This window comes from Urocampus carinirostris, chromosome 12 (assembly GCF_059441175.1).
Source record: "Urocampus carinirostris isolate Australia breed hairy pipefish chromosome 12, RoL_Ucar_1.0, whole genome shotgun sequence".
In the NCBI taxonomy this organism is placed as follows: Eukaryota; Metazoa; Chordata; class Actinopteri; order Syngnathiformes; family Syngnathidae; genus Urocampus; species Urocampus carinirostris.
This window is the reverse complement of record NC_142360.1, coordinates 30,455,341-30,469,960: the sequence shown is the minus strand read 5'-3', so window position 1 is coordinate 30,469,960 and position 14,620 is coordinate 30,455,341. Positions and strand designations below refer to the sequence as shown.

Genomic DNA, 14,620 nt, shown 5'->3' with positions numbered 1-14,620 from the left:
AAAACAAAGAAGAAATGCATGAAAAGATCATCACCTTTTGTAACCTCTGACTCAATACTCACCAAGTATAAATGCAACACAAAACATCATACCTGTTGGAACCTGAATGAAAAGAGTTTTTACAAAACATGCCTACCTGTTGGCAAAAACTGTTGACAGAACCGGGGGAAGAATAGGCAACAATAACAAATGACGATAGGACACTTGTTGCAACGTGGACACAATTACAAAAGAAGACGTTAGTGCCTGACATACTTTTGTGATGAGGACGCATGAATGCAAAATAATCCACAGTAATGATTTGTTACCTGATGTGCTGCTTCTCAAAGCTTCGCTTGTCTCTAATGTTACACAATCTTTTCAGGAATTGCGTAACTTTCTATCAATCATTTTGTTTCGGTGCATTCAAACATTTGTGACAGGCAATTGGCAACTCTGATTTGAGTTCTTAAAATGCGAGTTTATTTTAGCAAAATAACTGCCAAAGCTGTGTTTGAATGTGTGGACAAGATTTTTATTTCAGTAGATTTTTTTAAATGATGGTTATTTTTTGCATTTTTCTTTACAAACAAAAAAAAAACTCAAATTGACACTGCGCACAAATGTTTTCAATTCAGTTGCAGCCCAATAAGAAAAAAATGAAACAAGACAGCTTCACTGAAGTATAGGATGCTCAGAGCTACTTTTTTGTTACTGATTAGTTTTAGATGCATTTCTGAAACAACAAATTGTCATGTTATTACTATGTTATTATCAGGTTGTAATCATTAGAAGTAGGGAAAAATTGCATCAATCAAACATCAATGACATTTCTTGAAAATCTCAATTACCCATCACTGGTGAGCTTATTTCAAAAACAACACCCCAAGTAATCTCAGGGGGGTTACCTGGTGCCATGGGGCACCGCATTTGTGACCCCTGCAATACAGGGATTTCTCAACTGGTGGTTTGAGATACAAAAGTGGATCACAGATCTGTTTTCAGTGGGTCAGGGGCCTTAGCCTTGGCAGAATAATACTAAAGAAAAAAAACTAAGGTCAATTACACTCCTTAACAGTAGATGGCGATAATGCCGTGCTCAATCTCTTTTCCTGTTCAGTCAATCCCAATTGTGTTTGAGAGGCGACATTCCATTTGATTGCTATTTTGTTGATTTTTTTTACTTTTACTACTGTGAGGTAGTTAATGGTTTGAAAATGTATTTCTATTGTTTTAAGTCAAGTCAAGTCATGTTTATTTGTATTGCCCTTAATCACAAAGATTCTCAAAGGGCTGCACAGACCACATATTATTGCAAACCACAGACTATTTATTATGACACCATCCCCGATCTAAAACCTACATGAGGGCAAATAATACACAGATATTGTCAACATAAAGTATAGGTTATTCATATACAATAGAATAGTAGTGTGCTTTAAGCTTAGATTTAAACATTTCCACTGAGGTTGCAGATCAAATCTCAGGGGGAAGAGCATTCCACAGCACCAGGGCCCGAATGGTGAACGCTCTCGAACCTGTGGATCTCAGCATCCATCCATCCATCCATCCATTATCTGAACCGCTTATCCTCAGTAGGGTCGCGGGGGCGCTGGAGCCCTTCCCAGCTATCTTCGGGCAGTGGGCAGGGGACACCCTGAACTGGTTGCCAGCATATTGATCTTTATTATATACATAATTAAATCATTATCTCTGTTTATAAATGTTTTAGGTACAAATTTATTTAAGCATTTGGCTATTTTAAAGCAGTTTCAGGGTTGCCACTTATATGCGATGTAGGCTCATATGCAAGCAGTATATACAGTATGTTTTATTTTTCATGGTCATTTTGTTTTTAAGAAAATAAGTGAATCTACTACTACCTCTGCTTTGATCGGCACAATCCTTTCCTTTTTTTTTCTTTCTTTATTTGGGTCGCAACTTGTCATTAGGGTGGAACGTTGGGTCCTGAAGTCTGTTCAGTTGAAAACCACTGGTCTAGACGTTTTTTTAACATTATAAAAATGTAACAAGGTGTCTTACAATCCAACACATTCATTTATTTGTACAACTTTTTACATTATTAGTTTTGTTCTGCTATTTATTGAAACATATCCCAACTATTTTTGTGTGTAAACCTTGAAAAAATAGAATAGCACATTATTTATTATTTAGTCATCCTCCGTGAAAGAGGAAATGGGCTGGACAGCGCCACTCCTGCCTCTAAGAGTTGCAAACGTGCCATTAGCGTCACAGTTTGTTTTTGCACCGCACAGATGTTTTAAGGTGACTGCTGTGGCTTAGTGTAGAGTAGGGCGGTGCCTGTAATTTTGGGTGACAGGTAACCCAAACCCATAAAATAAAAATACGGAGCAGTTAGTGATGGAGTCAACTCCCCAAAAATCTCAGTGGCGGGACTTTGCAGAGAGGTTGAAGCATAGCCCTAACAATATACAAACCAGAGATATAATAAACACGTCGTTGTCGTTTCATGGTGGGGAATTGTGAGGATGTTTTTTGAGTGAAAAAGTAAGATAATGCAAAAATAACACCACTCTTTTCCGAACCTGAAAAATATTAACTTTTGTGTTTTCTTTTATATATATATATATATATATATATATATATATATATATATAAGAATACAATATTTGTTGAGTATTTAGATCTGGATTTTTTTCCTTATTAGCACAAAGGGCGCATGTTTGACATGCATTCCTAAAATTATACGTTTTAAAGTTATTTCTATGTAATTGTGTCATTACCAGGTTGTAATCATTAGAAGTAGGGTTAAAACAGGCTCAGTCAGCCACTAAATCTTCTGCTTTGTATCAATCCACTGAGTAATGTACATATATTAATTATAGTCAAAATTCAAAACATGTTTTGGAAGAATTGTATATATATATATACTGGACTGTCTCAGAAAATAAGAATATTGTGATAAAGTTCTTTATTTTCTGTAATGCAATTAAAAAAACAAAAATGTCATACATTCTGGATTCATTACACATCAACTGAACTATTTCAAGCCTTTTATTATTTGAATATTGCTGAATTTGGCTTACAGCTTAAGAAAACTCAAAAATCCTATCTCAAAATATTAGAATATCATGAAAAAGTATACAAGTAGGCTATTGAACTAATCACCTGAATCATCTAATTAACTGGAAACACCTTGCGAGGGTTTCCTGAGCCTTAAAAACACTCAGCTTGGTTCAGTAAACTAAATCACAAGTATGGGGAAGACTGCTGATCTGTCTGCTGTCCAGAGGACCATCATTGATACCCTCCATCAGGAGGGTAAGACACAAAAAGAAATTTCTCAAAGAGCAGGCTGTTCACAGAGTGAAGTTTCAAAGCATATCCACAAAAAGTCTGTTGGAAGGGAAAAATGTGGCCGGAAACGCTGCACAACCAAGAGAGATGACCGCAGCCTTAACAAAATTGTGAAGAAGAGCCGCTTCCAGAATTTGGGGGAGGTTCAAAGACAGTGGGCTGAAGCTGGAGTCCAGGTATCAAAAGCCACAGTTCACAGACGTGTCCGGGAAATGGGCTACAATAGCTGTATTCCCATGGTCAAGCCACTTCTGAACTCAAGACAACGGAAGAAGCGTCTGACTTGGGCTATGGAGAAGAAGCACTGGACAGTTGCAGAGTGGTCCAAAGTCCTCTTTTCAGACGAAAGCAAGTTTTGCATTTTATTCGCAAGTCAAGGCGCCAGAGTCTGGAGAAAGGCTGGAGAGGAGCAAAATCCAAGTTGCTTGAAATCCAGTGTGAAGTTCCCACAGTCAGCAATGGTTTGGGGAGCCATGTCAGCTGCTGGTGTTGGTCCACTGTGTTTCATCAAGTCCAGAGTAAATGCAACTGTGTACCAAGAGATTTTAGAGCACTACATGCTTCCATCTGCTGAAAAGCTCTATGGAGATGAGGATTTCATTTTCCAGCATGATCTGGCACCTGCCCACAGTGCCAAAACCACCAGTAACTGGTGCACTGACCATGGCATCACTGTCCTTGATTGGCCTGCTAATTCCCCTGACCTGAACCCCATCGAGAATTTGTGGGGTATAGTTAAGAAGAAGATGAAAGACACCAGACCTTCAAATGCAAATGAGCTGAAGGCCGCTATCGAAGCATCCTGGGCATCAATAACACCTCAGCAATGCCACAGGCTGATTGCCTCCATGCCACGCCGGATTGATGCAGTAATCCGTGCAAAAGGATTCCCAACCAAGTACTGAGTGCATCAATGGACATTTTCAAATGTTTGATTTAGTTTTGCTGTTATAAAATTATTTTTTTACTTGGTCTGAGGAAGTATTCTAATATTTTGAGATAGGATTTTTGAGTTTTTTTCAGCTGTAAGCCAAAATCAGCAATATTCAAATAATAAAAGGCTTGAAATAGTTCAGTTGATGTGTAATGAATCCAGAATGTATGACATTTTTGTTTTTTTAATTGCATTATCGAAAATAAAGAACTTTATCACAATATTCTAATTTTCTGAGACAGTCCAGTATATATATATATATATATATATATATATATATATATATATATATATATATATCCCTAGTGGAAGGTGGCTAGAGTCATTTCTGACTCTCTTGGGGAGATTGATACAGAGGAGGGGATTCCCAGCCCTCTCGCTCAACCCAACTTAGTGTTGGGAGTCATTAGGTGACCAAACCCCCCAATTCCAACCCCTAATGCTGAGCGCCAAGCAGGGAGGCAACGGGTACCAATGTTTAAGTCTTAGGTATGACTCGGCCGAGGCTTGAACCACAACCTCCCAGTCTCGGGGAGGGCGCCATACCCCCAAGGCCACCGAGCTGGTTCAAAACATGTTTTGGAAGAATTGATAATGTATTTAAATGAATTTATCATGTAAATGATTTCTCATGGCAATTCAAAATCCAATTTCCTAAATCACAATGACCCATCCCTGGTAAGCCATTTTCAGAACCATTTCATCGGCTACTCCGCTGTTCTTACGGGTCAACAACGTGGTGCCTTAAGGTGACCCTCTAATTTAGACAATAACATTACAGATTACATGGCAATTTACAAGCATTCCTTCCTAATCAAATACTCCATATTTTCTGGACTGTATGGCAAACCTTCAAAAACATTTCTTTGTGAAAGGGTTTTCCATATATAAGGCACACCGGACTCATGAAAATAAAACTCCGGTAACAGTAATGGCTGCATTTAAATAAAGATCTGAAAATCCCCAAAATATATATTTCATAGAACGTTAACATTTGGAAATCTTGGTTTCACAACTAAAATTACTTGATTCATTTATAAATGGTTACCATACGTCTAAGAATTTAGTTGCAATTTTGTATTTGTAATTTCACTTACCCTAGTTCGTCCTCTAAGACTCTAAGGATTTTAAAGCGCACTTTCGAATTTCTGGAAAATTTAGGGGGTTTGGGTGCGCCTCATGTCCAGAAAATACCTTCACCACGATTGATTACATAATAACTCGAGAGGAATTGAACCATGACTTTTTGTTTCTGTTTCTGTTACGGTTTGTGTTTCAGACTAGAGGACCTGAGAAAACACTAGAAGAGCGACGCTCCAGCTTGGACGCCGAAATTGATTCTCTCACCAGCATCTTGGCCGACTTGGAGAGCAGTTCGCCATACAAGCCGCGAAACACTCAGGTAAAGCCAATTTTTCTACCCAAACAGAGTAGACTGAAAGCACAGTTTTTAGGTGTTCACCCCTGTTACATTTTTTTTTTGCGAAGAAGACATGTTCAAAATCAAAATAAGAAAAGAAAATTTTACCCCACAAAGGATTATTTAAGACAAAAAAATAGAAATGGCATTTCAAAGTTATAATAGTGTTGCTAAAAATACGTAGTTTTTTTTTTTTAATTATATAAAAATGGGTCATTTTAAAGGTATTTATCTAACGCTGTCCATAAACGCATGACTTTTCAAGTAGTACAATGGCTTTTCAATGTTGTACGAGTATACTGGATTGGTATACTCTGAGATGATGAGTGTCTGTTGGGAAACAACTGTTAAATATAACTGCTGAAACCCCAAAAAGAGAAAGAAGTTGATTCGAGCACATCTAAGAGAGTCATTTACTTGCACGCACAAAACAAGCAGCCTCACAGAGGTCACAAAGATTATTTCAGTCATAAGATGGCGTCAGCAAGAAGAATATTTTGAAGATATGGACACTACTTTTAAGTAAAAGATATTCAAAGGGTTATGAAATTTAAAAATCTTGGCCAATAAATATAAACACAAAAAATGAAGTAAAAAATAATTGATTGGATTGAGACTTTGAGACATGTCTGCTGTTTGGCTCATATGCTAACTTCTATGCAACTGGTATGCTAACTGACAAAGAATAAGTAAGACTGCTATAATTTTTTTTATACAAGTTTGAACAATTGATTATTTTTTTTCTTCATGTGGGCTGCACTTCAGCAATAATTCAATTCTTGATTGTTGACCCATTTTTTTGTTAATCTTTTCGTCAATGTTTTAAAGAGATGCCTTGTTCAGGGGGAAAACGGTATTACTCCTTTAAAATACTGAAGAAAGAAGTTGGCCCCCTTTTTGTTTGGCAATAGTGACTAAATGTGCCTCGACCTACATAAACCAGTTGATTTTTAAGGATATTAAAAGAAACTCAGAAGCCTTGGGCACAAAACTAAATCATTTCAATCAATGTAGGACAGACACGTGATTTAAATGTATTAAAAAATGTTGTGGCTCAGTGTGTTCGTAGCATAATTGGATGTTGAAGAGCAACCTTTTGGATTAAAACAAAATACAAAGTAACTAAGACTGTATCCCTGAAAGCAGCAAAGCAACTGGTTTGCATTTTTTTTCAATTGTCAGAGTTTTTTAGGAAAGAACTAGGAAATAGAATGCACAATTTGATTGAAAAGTAAAGGTTTTATATAAAGTTGTATATCTTTTTATTTTTAAAGTCAGATGAAAAAAAGAAATCATCTAAAAACATTGCACCATTCTAAAAAAAACCTAAAGCATTCACAATTTCATTTAAAAGTCGATGTCTATGCTTGGATTAATATTTCATTTTCTATAATCAGAATGAAAAACATAGAAATTGGCCCATCTAAAACATTTTTTTAATTTACTTACAAAATTGTTTACTTATTGGAAATACTGTTTTAGAAACTATTTTTAAGCATACTCAAATACAGTTTTTTATTCTTTTTAATCCAAAAACAACAGTATAACTAGATAATTTATTATTTTGACATTTGATTGAAAAAAAACACATAAAAAATCATATAAGAAAGTGGGGAAAAAAACTATTAAACAAATATAGAATTCAAAGTTTAATCATTTAAAAAAATGTATTATTTGTCCCTCTTGTGAAAAATAGAACAGAATATAATAGACCTTTATTGTCATTGTTACAAAATGGGTTAACATATTGTGACAACGAAATTGGGCAAAAATGCATTCAAAAATAATTTTATGATATACTAGAGCAGGGGTGTCAAACTCATTTTAAGTCGGGGGCCGCACGATAGAACAAACATTCTGTCGGGGGCCGAGAGATAAAGAAATAAGAGAAAGAGGAGGGGAAAGAAGAGAGAGGGTGGGACAAAGAAAGGGAGAGAGCGTGAGAAACAAAAGAGATAAAAAGAGAAGTCGTGAGAGAGGGGGAAAGAAAGGGAGAGGGAGAAAGAAATCCAAAGAGAAATAGAAAGACAGAAGGAGAGAAAAGAGAAAAGAAAGTGTGAAGGGTAGGAACAGAGAAAGAGAAAAGAGTAAAAAGGAATAAAATGAAGTTAGAGCAAAATACGTGAGAGAGAGAGAGAGAGAGAGAGAGAGAGAGAGAGAGAGAGAGAGAGAGAGAGAGAGAGAGAGAGAGAGAGAGAGAGAGAGAGAGAGAGAGAGAGAGAGAGAGAGAGAGAGAGAGAGAGAGAGAGAGAGAGAGAGAGAGAGAGAAAAAAAGAGAAATGCAAGTACAGTGTCTTTGTGAGAGACACCTGGCTTTGGCAACATCGAGTTGACATATTTCGACCTGCAGCTTGTTTTTCCCTTGCGCTTCTCTGAGTGTTGTCTCGCGGGCTGGATTCAATCCCTTAGCGGGCCTGATCTGGGCCGCCTGTTTGACACCTGTGTACTAGAGGAAGAATAAACAGCTAATATAATTTTTTCAAAAGCCCAACCTAACTTGTGATACACATCTTTTCCAGCCAATTGCAGGCTGTTTTACCCCGCTTTAGCCGAAACGAGCTGTAAATGCCAATAGTGACTGATTCAAATGATGATTGACACATTGGTTAGGAAATGAAACGATGGCATATATGTATCCCAGTACCCACCGCGGACTACTCCTACGGTGGGAAATCTAGTCAGCAGTTGCTTACTGTAGTTGCAAGACCTTTCGCGACTCAATATTGATCCATATATAAGGCGTACCATATTACAAGGCCATTGGTAAGCTTTTTAAAAAAAATGAAGGCTTTTAGGTGCGCCTTATAGTGCGGAGAATACGGTACTTGAAAAGCATTCAGTATGACCTTTCGAAAAGTCTATACAGGGAAAGCTTTATGCTATGTATGGATGGTGCAACTTAACAAACGTAGGTGTACGCAGCCTCTTTCTTGTTTACGTACCGCTCGCCTTTTTTTTGTTTCCTAAATAAAATATAGTATAAGTGCATAGCTTAGTTGGGAGAAAACATGTGCTATACCGTATTAGCCAAAGGGACCTGAAAGCTTTTGTCAACACGCCGTAAAAAATTAATAGGCACCTGTCCGGGACTGAGCGTGGAGTAAGGTCTGCGCTAACTAATGTATGGCCGACCCGCTGCTTTTACCTGACGTGGTTTAAAAAAAACGTATATATTTTACTATATTTTTAGCTACCTGAGCGCTGCCGCCAACATGGTTGTGCATGTTTTAATCATGAAATGTTTCAAATGTATTTTTGTTTTTAATGTGTCTGGATATACATGTGAAGAAGATTGTGTCTGTTATTTTTTTAAAGAGCATTTCTTTGATAACTATTTATAGTTTTTAGCCATAGGTCCTTTTTAAAGGTGTAGGGTGTACTATTTGACTACTAGAGGTCACTATATGATGTAGTGCAACCAAAAGAGAGTGCTAAAAAGCACTAGGCAGGATACAAACTACAAATTCATTGTGGCATTGCGATACAAAATGTACATTATTGTATTGATTAAATTATATCTCCATCAGGCAACAAATCAATCCACTCTCCCTGCACTACAACATAAAATTACTGCCCCAATGGCAGAGTATTTTCCGCATTTTCAGGTTTTTTTCTTGCAAGATAAAAACATTTCAATCAGTAAAATAATCTTTGGCATTTTTTATTCGTATTTTATGTTTTTACACTAGAGGTATCATCACACAGATAAGATAATCCATTCAATTTATTAAATTGACTGAAATGTTTGCTTATTTGAAATATGATTATTCCAGTATTGAACAGGGAGGGAAAACAAAATTAAAATCTTTGACAAAAACATTTTCTAAAAAAGCCATTATCAGTAAAAGATACTGTCCAAAAAAAAAACATTGCAGTACTGTAAAACTGACTAGACATTTGTTTGATTTAAAAAAAACAGTGAGTATTATTTGACTACTGCTTGTCACTATTGTGTTGAGCGACCGAAAAGGAGTGCTTAAAAGCACAAGGAGGAATACAAACTATGGGGACTTAAAGAGATCAACACGCACCATTTTACCTTTAATCTCTTTACCCAGCCTTTTTGAGTTTTTTTGGGAAGCCTAGCAGCAAGATGGCAGACAATTATGTCAGCTCCCTTTAAGTTAGGCTGATGTTATGTAAAATACATGCACATTTTTCGACCCAAGAATGTTCAAAATATAATGGTTGTATGATAGTTCATGGATTTTTTTTTATAATTCAAATCAGTATTGTTTTTTTATTGAATGTAGTTCTTTTCACCACGAGGAGGTGCTAAATAATACAGATTGTCCCTTTGAATAATGTCAAGAAACAATAGAAATTGAATTAAACACACACACATTCTTACCCCATTTTTTAATTATAAGAGCATTATTTTTGTTTTGAGATGAATGTATATGCATTTTAATAACGTTTTTGTTGTCACTAGAGGCGATAAATAATAGACACTGCCCGTTTAAGTAGTCTAAACCTGTGAAAATCTTGTGTAGTTCTAAAATTAAGGTGAAACCTTTTATTTATTTTTCTTTAAAGGTATCATTATTGTTTTTAGCTATTAAAATTTAGTAAGCTACTCGAATCCCATATGCTTAAAGGGACAGCGTTTAATTTTAAAACCTCATGGTGTTGCAACTTCAGTTTAAAAAAAACATTGATTTGGATACTAGGTAAAAATACACCAACTATCATACCGATGTTATTTTTTTAGATAAATAAATTATTGGTCAATACATTTGCATTTCTTTTACATAGTGGAATCCATTCCTAAGGTCCCCGCCATGTTTGTCTGGCGTCTTTCTGCTTGCTGTGGCTCTGGTTTTCATTGTATTAGACAGCAGCGCTATCTAGTGGTATAATATCACACACTGGGGCTTTAACAGTTGTATGTCTGTCCTGTCTGTCTGTCCCAAACCGTCCGCCCGTCTATTGTACTGTACTTAAGTGCTTGTTTAAAACCAGAAGTGGCAATCTTTTACCAAAACGGAAATCTAATGCGATCATTGGAGGGGTCTATTCACACACAAAGACTAAGTTCTACTTTAAAATAAACGAGCTGTAGACTAAAATACTAGTCTCGATTTTGTTATTGTTTAAATACCCCCCAAAAAGACGTCGATTAAAAAAAAAAAAGAAGAATCTGTAGGCGTTTTTTAACCCATAAAACAGTTGTGTTGGTAAGTATGTGCATAATCCAGCCTTTCCGTCGCTGTCCTCTCCAACTCTGTCGTAACCGAGGCAGTGCAACGGGCTTTGACTGGATGAGTTACGGGCAATTACCAAGCAAGCCGCTCAAAATCAATCGGTCGGCCCTTACGCTTCGCTGGGAAGGACACGTCCGAGGCGTTAAAATTGGGAAAAAGTGGCAAAAAAGGTGGCTTGAGTGAGCTGTGTCGCCACCAACTTTGATGCTTCACATTTACTGAATTTTACAGACTATAATTCTCCCTTGTTCGTCCTATTACGTTTTATGTGAAGGGTGCTCTGGAGCAAGGGTCGCCAACCTTTTTAGAACTTAGAGCTACTTTTTGTAACTAATTAGCATGAAGGACACCAAATTTAATATGCATTTCTAAAATAAAAACATATTATGTTACTATGTTTTTACTATGTAAATAAATGGAAGTAAGGTAAAACAGACTCAGTCAACTATTTTAAATTTTTGCTAGAAAATAACAAAGAATTCAAACTACAGAGGCTTTTGTTTTTGGGGGTACCCATAGCAGCAAGATGGAAGACAATCATGTCCCTTTACCTGTTATGTCAAATAAATGCAAATTTCTTGACCTGCGAGTTTTTTTTTTTTTTGCAAATGTCCCATTTCATGATAATTCATGTTTTTTTGCTCATTATTCAAACCAATAATATTATTTTAATTAATATAGTTGTTGTTTTTACGACTACGAGGTGCTAAATAATACACACTGTCCCTTTCGAAAAGGCTTAGCTTACTTTTTTGGTTATATTTTTAATTATACCCAATTTGGAATTTTTGGCTAAGTTATAACTTTTACTTTGACAGGATTTATAGTCTGTAAAAAAAACACTAATATTGTGCTTAAAAAATAACAATGGGCACGGCCAGAATATGAAGAATATAATTGTTTTAAGACATGTTTCACTTTAAAGGGTGTATATTTAAATACTGGCTGTTGCTGTATGTTGTAGTTGCAGTACAACTAAAAACAAGTGCTAAAAAGCACATGAAAAATACAAAATATGGAGAACCAAAGTGACCAAAATGCAACATTTTACTTCTCATTGGATGAGTTCTCATAGTGGTGTGGACAAACCAAAAACAATTGGGGGCTCCATTTGGTTTGCTTTAGAGGCAAGATCTTGGGCCCGGGCCTGAACCCAGCTGGAATTTCGGGCCGGGTTCTAGCTTAAAATTTTAATCATTAAGTCGGGGCGGGCAGGATTCTCTCCCTCACCATTTTTTTTTGTTTTTTTGTCCTTTCGTGGATGATCTACACAACATGCACTTACTTTTAGTAAGGTCATTATTTAAAGAAAATGCTTACCAAACTATCAGTTTAACTCCAAATAACTAAATCCCCCCCAAAAATTCCTCCTCTGTGACAAGCGGCTTCCTCCTTCCACCTCCCTCACATCAGACGTAATTTCCGCTTCTTGCCAATAGCTTACAAGCTTTATAAACATTCTTTCTGCATTTTGGCCAAATTTTTCACTGTTTGCAGCTTGTAATTTGCAGAATTTGATTTTATTTTCGGTGCCATTTTGGTCAGTTTCATTTTGTTGGCTGCACGTCACAGAGATGCATACATCAGCTCTAAACCGTTCATTTAGGCACTGCACTTGCACTGCACACTTGATATGAGGGACTTGGTCCCAAGTAAACCCCGAGCTGCTTAATTCATCCGAGGAAAGCTTCGTGTTTCCATTGGCGGCAAATTAAATTTTTGGGTTTATTTCGGGCTCATTTATCAAATCAAGTTAATCCATCGGGTTTGGGAGGGTTCGGGTTTGGCTACTAGCAACTTGGGTCTGGCTGAATATTTTAGGCCCGATCTTACCTCTAATTTGTTTTTTGGTCCGTTATGGCTCTTTCAAAATTTCGGGTTGCCTGGGTTAGTGGTTAAGATTTTGATTTCAAGATCAAGTGTTTCCCAGAGGGATTAAGATGAAAATCAGGTTGCAAATTCAAAATGGGATTCATTAAGAAGGAAAGGGTTTTAAGCAGCCTTAGTTAGATTTTAAAAAACAATTTCCATCAATGCTAGTTAAATCCCCTTTTTCCAATTTAGTTCCCCCATCGCAACCCCTTGCGTGGCTCGTGTACAGCTCCACTTAGTGATCCGCTGTATGATACCATGATACGCTGTCTACCGACTCATGTGTTTAGTGTACACGAGGACAAACCCAAGCGCTTCTTCCCTTTCCCTCTAAATGTTTCCCTCAGAGAGTTTTTCTGTTCGCTTGTCCGAGCTCATCATCTCTGTTTTGGCGAGTTAACAAGGAGGCGAGGGCCAATGTCAAAATAGAGCACTCATCAAGCCGCTTCTTTAGCGCCCTTGCTACCAAGCTACACCACATTGCGCTGACCTCCAGCTTGCAACCGCCGGTGATCTTATTTTCTTTTTCTCGAAAACAAAGACACACTTGATCCCTATTTGCTTTGGTTCCTAGAGGTCACTGTTAACCTCATTTCAGTAAAAACTTCAAACTGGCTTGATTCCTCCCCCCATGTTATGCATAAACACTAATGATTTGATTAAATTAACAATAATAACATACATGCCAACCTTTTGACATTAAAAAAACAGTAGAGGTTATCGCACATTCTTTTTTTGGCGCGAAACACAACGTGTCTCTAGAAAATTAAAAAAACAAGCAAACGTGTGCTTCCTTAAAAGGACAGTGTCTTATTTAAGATGAGGATCACCTACAGGGAGCTGACATATTTGTCGGCCATCTTGTTGACAAGTGTACCCCTCAAAAAACAAGAACCTGTCTTTTTAAATTGTTTTCTTATTGTTTTATATTGGTTTCTTTTATTTGTCTTCTTTTTTTCAACTTTTTCTCTTCCAGACTTTTTCCATTTCTCATCCTTCTCATATTCTTTTTGCCCTCTCATTTTTCTTCTTTTGTCTCTTTTTCCTCTTTTTTTTATTTTAATTTTTCTATTGTTAGTGTTTTGTTTTTTTCTTTAATTTTCTATTTTCTTCTTTTTTTTGTTTTCATTTTTTTCTTTTATTTCTCCTTTCTCTTTTTCCCTTTGTATTTTCTGTTTTATCAGCTTTTTCATTCTTGATTTTCCCCATTTTTGGCTGTCTTTTTAAAGTACTTCTTTTCTCTTTTATTTACAAATCGGAAGCATAACTCAAAAAAGGCCAGATGTTATTTTTTCTTTCTTTCTCAAAAGCAGGAAATAAAGTTAGTAAAACATGGTTGCTTGTCCTCAAAGTTTTTGAGATAACATTGAGCCAATCAGCAGATATCATCATTACCAACCCTCTGATGTTGCTCTGAAATCAAAGCTGTGTTCTTTGCCCACTTACAAAACTATCTCATCGAGTGGCCTGAATCTTTCATTGACGCGCCAGTCAGCCAGCCGCATGTTTCTTCCGCCCGTTTAGCGCCATACAACCTCGCTTTGTAAAATTTACCATCAGGCCATTTATTTTGGACCACCGGTAAGTGCTCTCCTGTGTTTGTTCATACTTAAGTTTGAAAGTGGAGTCTGCATGTTGAACGCAAGTTCTACAATAGTAAGGTGCGCTAAAGGTCAAGATCTTTGCTGGTAGGATTTTGTCCTAGCTCGGTTGGAAACATTTGTTGGAGAGGAATGGGTGCCACCAGGCTGTACTTGCCCAAGACACACCACAGGAAATGGTCCCCTGTGAACCGAGTGGTGAAGGGATCCATCCACCCACCTACCCAAATTGCGTGGAGGTGGCTTATACGAAAGTGCCCCAACAGTTTCC

The 14,620-nt window shown here is 36.9% G+C and overlaps 1 protein-coding gene across 6 annotated transcripts in view; it reads left to right on the top strand.

Annotated features, from left to right (window-relative positions):
- The window catches only part of lpp (LIM domain containing preferred translocation partner in lipoma), a 206,936-nt gene that overhangs the window by 85,071 nt on the left and 107,245 nt on the right, over positions 1 to 14,620 (top strand). For all 6 annotated transcript variants that reach the window (XM_088348866.1, XM_088348864.1, XM_088348863.1 and 3 more), the window contains one exon: positions 5,532 to 5,654. In XM_088348866.1, the coding sequence (XP_088204992.1) occupies positions 5,532 to 5,654 (123 nt within the window). The remainder of the gene's footprint in view (positions 1 to 5,531; positions 5,655 to 14,620) is intronic.